Source organism: Hypomesus nipponensis, chromosome 8, assembly GCF_054491055.1.
Source record: "Hypomesus nipponensis isolate SF chromosome 8, ASM5449105v1, whole genome shotgun sequence".
Classification (NCBI taxonomy): domain Eukaryota; kingdom Metazoa; phylum Chordata; class Actinopteri; order Osmeriformes; family Osmeridae; genus Hypomesus; species Hypomesus nipponensis.
The window spans coordinates 5,000,734-5,007,984 of NC_140368.1; the positions used below are offsets into that span (position 1 = coordinate 5,000,734).

Consider the following 7,251-nt stretch of genomic DNA (forward strand, 5'->3'; position numbering starts at 1 on the left):
TAACAACAAGGGAGCTACAACAACTAAACTGCCATTAGAACCTCATTAGCATACAATGGTCTCCTCGGATACCACCCATGTATAATTAACCTTCCATAGAGGGCACAAAGTTCATGTTGGATGGACTGAATTCTGTGAGTCTGTATTGGACAACTCTGTGAGTACTATTTGTCCCGGGTATGTTATGCTGACATTACCTCTGACGTTCCCGTGGTGATGAATAGTTTCTTCTGACTTGGGGAGGAGCTGACTGTGTCTGCCATGGAGGAATGGATGGGTGGGGGCTGGAGAGATGGAAGGATGAGGGAGAGAAAGAGGGAAAAAAGAGGGACAGGAACGGTAATCTTTTGTTGAGCTGTTGTCTCTGTGGCTGATGAGTATTCACTGTTAGAAATGACTTGGACGTACCGATGAGACTTCTTGATAGAAGAAAATCAGCCTCTTGGATCCATTTGCTATGAAGAACTCGTCGATTAAATGAAACTAGAAATACAGGAAATACACACGTTAACGTGTTAGTAACCACAGCATACAGTCTTAAAGTAAAGAAATACCTCAGACTGTTGTAGAATCTGAATGTATCTACACCCCACCCCAATTCAGGTGAACGTAGTAGAGGTGGTTGAGTGACCAGTGGTCCAGACCTTGTCATCAGACACCAGGGCCTCCTCCACCTCGGCCTCCCCCAGCCCCGCCCCGCCCACCAGCCTGGTCAGCAGGTACTTGTGCCTGGCGTCTAGCTGGGCTCTCCGCTCCTCCCTCACTGCCCGCGCCTGCTTCACCATCTCACGCCTGGCCTCGTTAGACATGACCGCCGTCCTCTTACCTGACACCTGAGGGGGAGAGAAGAGGGAGAGGCATATGGAGGGGTCTTGAAACCAGATGTTAGTAGTATCTAACCCCACAACTGCTACAGCTACAGCTATTGAAGGTTAGTAAGCTGTGAGTCTTAGATGGTGACGGGTTATAGCTAAAGATGTGTGAGGGGTGCTTATGTTTAACAAAGTGACCTGTCACTTTAATACTCACTGTGGTGCTGGCCGTGGAGGAGGGCAAAGCACTCGAAGTTGCCGTGTGATTGGTGGTTTTAAGATTGTGACCCCCTATTCGGCGATGTCCCCCAGCCACCTCTATTGATCAGACGAATCATTTTGGGGGGTTAGAGAAAGACCACGTAATTTTCCGAGATAAAAATTTTAAATTTGTGAGAAAAAACTCGGAGATTCTCCAAGATTACAAAGTCACAAATTGTTTTACCTACACAGGCCCTAATATACCACGGCCGTCGTACATTTCTCATATGTATGACCCCCCACCCAAACTTTTCCCTAAAAATGTTTTGCACTACATAGACAATGATTGCGTTGCTTGTATTGGCTGGAAGGTTCCGTTGCATGGTTTAGGCATCATTTCAAATTAAAAAGTGAAGCTAACGGTAGCTAACTAGCTAGGCACAGTCACAAACCTGCGCGCGATTAACAAGCTATAGTAGAACATCACCAGTTCACTGGCTCGTTAGCTTCTGGGAGATAGCTAGCTGTCATGGGCGTGACTGTTCCAAAAGTGGGAACCTAGATTCGCCCATGCTAGCTGCAAAAGGTTAGCTGTTATGTAGCTACTAGCTATGTTTCCAGGCTGTAATATCAACACGGCTGTATTTTCGCCCGGCTTCGTACTGGTTGGCTCTAGCAATCCCACACAGCAGAAGTTGTAGCGTTACTTGTTTCTTACCGGTCCGGGAGTCAAGTCTAGTAGGAGCAAAACGGATCACAGCCCCGGCTTCTCCAGGTGAGCAAAATAGTACATTATGCTAGGATGTGCTCTTCTAGGCAGATATGCAGTTCTACAAAGCCTACTTTTTTTTATTTGCCCTGTTGTTTAAAAAAGAAGCCCCAGCTGCAACGGATGCAAGCACACCTCACAATATCCCCCACAATGTTTCCTTCTCTAGTACATACAACAAATATACCAAGACTCCATAGAAGGGCGTAATGAAACATTTCCGCTACCACTGACACATTCAAGGTGATACTGAAGGTGTAAATACCTTTGCGAAGCAGTCTAATCAGAGGAGGCTTAAGTTGTGTTGTGTTGAGAGCTGTTGTCTGGCTTCCCTCCATCTTCTCTGGTTCCCCCTCAACTTCCACAGGGCTCTCCTGGACCCCTTCCCCATGTTCCAGCCTCTGGCCTGGGCCAGACTCAAAGCCTACACCATCTTCATCCTGGAGTTCCTGTCCTCCAGGGCCAGTGCCGGACTCCCCAGGATCAAGGCTCTTTTCTGGAGGAGTGTCTGACACATCGCCCCTCTCCTCCACTTCCCCCGGCTGCTCATTCATCTAGGAACATAGTCCATGTCACTCCAATATTCAGGTTAACCAGAGTCACTGCCAACAGGAATAAGAAACCAAAACTTCACACCAAAATGTTGGTTGAAGAGAGCAAGGGATGTCAGCTGAAGACATTTCATAGGACCAAACCAGTCCACAAAATACAAATGTTCTCTACAGCTTACTTTGTTCTATTTTCCCTTGAAAACAACAAAGTCAATCTAAGTTAACATACCTACCCTGGTTCCTAATATAAGAGATGATAACAAAAATGACCAGTTGAATTGGCTGAGAGATACGAGAAGTGAAACCAGACACTGACCTCTGGTCTTTCTGCCTGGTTGTCGGTATGTGCAGTGTGGTGGGTGAGGTTGGGAGTCACTGTGGAAACCTCTCTCTCTCGTACTCTCTGCAGGAGTTCTCACTGTGCTGATTCACCCAAGCACACACTTCACTGCTCCTGCAAAGTTTGGATGTTGTCACAGCAACCTAGACCATGCAGGTCTGGACTCCACTTACTACTGGCTAATCTGGTGTGTGTGTGTGTGTGTGTGTGTGTGTGAGAGAGAGAGGGGGGGGGGGCTGTTGGAAGTGGCAGTGTGTGTAAGGGGTGTTTATGTGTGTATGTTTGTGTGCACTTGTTTGAAACAACAAGTGGCTTCCCTACCCTCATAAACACTGCTGGGGACATTTAACGACTGCCAGGGAAAAGGCCACTGTGTGTGGGTATGTGTGTTTCATCGCTTTTCTCAACACAGGCACTTGACTGGTGTAGCTCATACAGTGAACAGGGGGTCCTACACCAATACTGCTGGATAAAAAGAAGTACTGGGACTGTTATTAACAAGCATACAGCCTCTGGCCTGGTCAATCAATCTCACTCCAAAGTTTGTGTTGTATTTAACATTTTTGTTTCCTGTGTCTGTGAGACCATAGATACAACATTGCATGCACAAATAACATTCTGAAACCCTCCCTTCACACATACACGATCAGACCACTTCCCTGTTTGGCAGAGTCTGGTTCCCCATGTACACATTTGAGAAAATAAAAGACCAATATCTAACACCATTTTAGAGCTTTGCACACCCACATGCAGACGTGTGATCAGTTAATAGCAGATGTGGGCTGCTCTGAAATGATGCATTCTGCTTTTATTTAAGCCATTAAATACAACAGGCGATGCTACAGAAATATAGCAGGAAGTACAACTACACAGTCCTTTCAGACGCGTCTCTGACAGACAGAGAAGATGAAGATAAACTGTCTATTCCTTTACCCCCTCCTATTACTCCTCTTCCTCTCAGGACGGTGCCACTGCTTTGGGTACAAGGGCTGCAGCTTGAACTCTGACCTCTCCAGAACCATGTGGTGCCCCAACCAGAACATCGTCAACATCTCTGAGGTAATTTGCAAACTGCCATGGAACTTATCCACCATCAATCTCTCCAACAACAAGATCAGCACCGTTCCTCCTAGAACTTTCCACAGGTTGTCCCCCCTCACAAACCTTTCCCTGAGCCAGAACCGGATCTCTTCTTTGACCGGCGGAGAGTTTGAAGGGTTGAACGAGCTGCTGAAACTCAACCTCTCTTTTAATAACATCTCAACCCTCCACCCCACTCTCTTCAAGGACCTCCCCAAGCTCCGAACCCTAGACCTCGGAGAGAATCGTATCCAGGAGATCTCTCCTGCTTTACTCAGCTTCCTCCCAAGCCTAGAGTCCGTAGACTTTTCCCTGAATAGAATCAAGACTTTGAACCTCAGTACCAGCAACAGCTCCTCGTTGAAGAGTCTGAATGTCTTGGGGAACCACCTGGTGCAGGTGAACGTCAGTGGGCTCCCGTTGCTGCAGTCCATCAACCTGTCCAATAACACGCAGCTGAGGCTCCAGCCTGGCGTGTTCCTCCGCAACCCCAGACTGCACATCCTCCTGCTGCAGGATGTTGATCCTGGGGTAGTGGAGAGGCTGTCAGTGGAAACCAGGAGAGGACTCATCCGTTTCTCCTTCTCTCTGTCCCTGGAAGAACCCTCCCTCAGTATCTGTGACCTCCTAAAGGGGATGGACAGTCTGGATAGGGTTGATGTTGACCTAAGAGGATCCAAATTACCCTCAAATTACTCAGCCTTCCTCGACTGCCCAACACCAACGATGGTCGTCCTGGAAAACGGCAATCTCGGTGATGTGGGCCAATCTCAGCTGACGAAAAATAGGAGCAAAACAAAAATCCTTTTTTTAAATAACTGTGGGCTGACAGACATCTCTCAGACAACGTTCAAGGGCTTTGAGGACCTGCAGACGCTACAGATGAACAGGAACCGTCTGAAGATCCACTCTGGTACATTCACAGAGTTGACGGCTCTCACCTTCCTCAGTTTGGACAGGAGCAGGGTCCAAGAGCTTCTCCCTGAGTGGTTTGTCCCGCTGAGGAACCTAACCCGTCTGTCCATCCTGAAGAACCTGATCACTGAGCTAGCTCCCAACACCTTCAGCTCTCTCCTCAGCCTCAAGGAGCTCTACATGCAGTTCAATCTCCTTAAGTACATCACAAAAAGACCATTCAGGTAATGTACTCATACAGGCATCTACACTTCAGATAAGTCATATTTCAAAACCTAATGTATATTTCAATGTACATTCTCACAAGCTGAATAAGTAGCAACTACAAGAAATATAGAGTGAGCACAGAGAGTAAGGAGTAACGACAGGAAGTTCAATAACTATGTTACCACATTAACACACTGACTGAACAATCGACCACTCGGTCAATGAGTTGTTGAACTAATCAATGCATTTTATCAATATAAACATTCAGGGGGCTTCGGAAGCTGGAGAAGCTGAACCTGAGTCTGAACCTGATTGACTACATTGAGAAGGGATCGTTCCAGGACCTGACCAGTCTCTGGTACCTGGACCTGAGTGGCAACCGCATCATGAAACTGTACCCCGCCATCCTGAATGGACTGGTCAAAGTGAGAGCCCTGGTCCTCTTCAACAACCGCCTCCACTTCAAGAAGGGTGATGCACCGTTTCGGGAGATGAGCTCTCTAACTGTCCTGGAGATGCGCTACCAGGGTCCCGCAGGAATGGGCTTGGGCTACCTTGATAAGGGTTTCTTCACTGGCCTCAGTCAACTGACGTCTCTGGCAATGGGGAACACCATCGACACCAAGTTCCACCCCGAAACCTTCACTCCCCTGGTCCGTCTGCAGAAGCTCTACCTGGCCGGTCTGTCCATGAGACAGACCAACCTGACGGCCCTCCTCTGGCCGCTACGAGCCCTGAAGAAGCTCGACCTCTACCAGGTAGACCTGGACTTTGTCCCTGCCCCTCTGCTGCCCGTGGGGAACTCCTTGGAAATCCTCCACCTCAAGTCCAACCATCTCCGTGGGCTGCAGAAGACTCTGTTAGAGTCTCTCCCCCAGCTGGCCTATCTGGATCTCCGGGACAATCCTCTCTCCTGCACATGCGATAATGCCTGGCTCAAGACCTGGGCAGTCACCAACATAGATGTGCAGGTTTGCAGTTAGCATAGATCACCAGAGGACTGTACTGAGAGAAGGAAAAAGTAAAATAAAATTGCATTCATTTTTAAAAGCTTGTAGCAAAGAGCTTGAAACCAGATGTTCTCTACTATGGCGCTATTGTGCAATTGGTTTGATTCAATAATTCAGGGTTATATTGTCGGGATGCAGTTTATTCACTGCCCCGTTTCCTCCTCAGGTTATGCACATCTACGACCTCCGCTGTGACAACCTGAAACGCTCGGGTTTCCTGTTCCAGTTCAATGACAAGGCATGTTCCTATGACCAGGTGTCATTTGTCCTCTTCCTGTCTACCAGCCTGTGCAACCTGCTGGGTGTATCGATATGTCTCACCTGGCATGGCTACCATGCCACCCTGCGCTACTTGCTCCTCCTCCTCAGGGCCAAACTTCGTGGGCGGCGGAGAGGGGCCGGGCAAGAGCGCTTCCAGTATGATGCCTTCATCTCCTACAGCTCCAGGTGCACTTGATTTATCCTTCCCAAGATGCACTACTACTTTGATTTTCAAATAACAAGCAATTCACGATTGATCATTAAACAGTATTACAAAAACATCAATCAATATCATGATGTGCTGTGTTCCAGGGACGAGATGTGGGTGATGAACCAGCTGGTCCCCAAGCTGGAGGGTGCCACCCCGGGACGCCCTCGCTTCCGGCTCTGCCTCCACCACCGCGACTTCCGTCCCGGCACCGCCATCCTGGACAACATTGAGGCGGCCATATTCAGCGCCCGGAGGACGCTGTGTGTGGTGACGCGAGACTTCCTGCGCAGCGAGTGGTGCGCCCTGGAGTTCCAGATGGCCAGTCTGAGGCTGCTGTGTGAGGGGACAGATGTCCTCCTGCTGGTCTTCCTGGAGGACATACCAGATCACTGCCTCTCTGCCTACACTCGCCTCCGGAAGATGGTACGCAGGGAAACCTACCTGAGGTGGCCGGGGCCCAGGGGGGCAGGGGGCTCTGTGGTGGGGGGGTGCGACATAGAGGCATTCTGGGTTAAGCTTGAGGAGGCACTGAGGGACAACGAATGGAAGGAGGAAGACGAGGATGGGGGTGAAGGAGGGGATGAGCTAGCCAGGCTCCTGGGTTAGGCTTTCACAATGTGTGATGTATGTTTAGTGTTTTAATCACTGCAAATGGTCCTGAGGTGAAGTGATAGTACATGACCATTAGATGGAGACAAAGAGACATCATTTAAAACCATCCTCCTTAGTCATTTTGACTATTTGCCCGGCTCCTCAGACTCACTTGCTTCCCTTCATGAACCGTTTGTAACAATAAAACCAAATGTAACACATTTAACTCACCTAGAGTCAACATTTTTTTTAACATGTGCAATTAAAAACAAGGTCATCGAAATGCCTGTTTGCTGTCTGTCT

The 7,251-nt window shown here is 48.6% G+C and overlaps 2 protein-coding genes across 8 annotated transcripts in view; one reads left to right on the forward strand and one right to left on the reverse strand.

Moving 5' to 3' along the window:
* dnah5l (dynein, axonemal, heavy chain 5 like) overlaps nt 1–809 on the reverse strand; it is a 29,177-nt gene extending 28,368 nt beyond the window's left edge. The window contains exons 1-3 of the mRNA XM_084703680.1: nt 645–809; nt 409–483; nt 198–284 (exon numbers count right to left, since the gene is read on the reverse strand). Coding sequence (XP_084559806.1) covers nt 198–284; nt 409–483; nt 645–809 — 327 coding nt within the window. The remainder of the gene's footprint in view (nt 1–197; nt 285–408; nt 484–644) is intronic.
* Nucleotides 769–7,231, forward strand: LOC146274840 (uncharacterized). 7 transcript variants are annotated; one of them, XM_084703354.1, is made up of 8 exons: nt 1,151–1,788; nt 2,150–2,370; nt 2,743–2,829; nt 3,635–3,732; nt 3,961–4,892; nt 5,144–5,846; nt 6,052–6,332; nt 6,459–7,231. In XM_084703354.1, the coding sequence occupies exons 2-8, from the start codon at nt 2,352–2,354 to the stop codon at nt 6,961–6,963; spliced, it is 2,625 nt and encodes an 874-aa protein (XP_084559480.1). In that variant the 5' UTR covers nt 1,151–1,788; nt 2,150–2,351; the 3' UTR covers nt 6,964–7,231. The 7 variants fall into 7 exon arrangements, with proteins under 7 accessions (XP_084559478.1, XP_084559480.1, XP_084559481.1 ...); XM_084703355.1 differs by having other exon boundaries at nt 2,150–3,053; XM_084703349.1 differs by having other exon boundaries at nt 3,635–4,892.
* Nucleotides 7,232–7,251: the final 20 nt, after the last annotated feature.

Coding starts and splice junctions, on each gene's coding strand:
- LOC146274840 (XM_084703349.1), top strand. Junction 2,830..3,634: donor CAGCAACCTAGACCATGCAG/GTCTGGACTCCA, acceptor TCTTCCTCTCAG/GACGGTGCCACTGCTTTGGG. Junction 6,333..6,458: donor TTCATCTCCTACAGCTCCAG/GTGCACTTGATT, acceptor GCTGTGTTCCAG/GGACGAGATGTGGGTGATGA.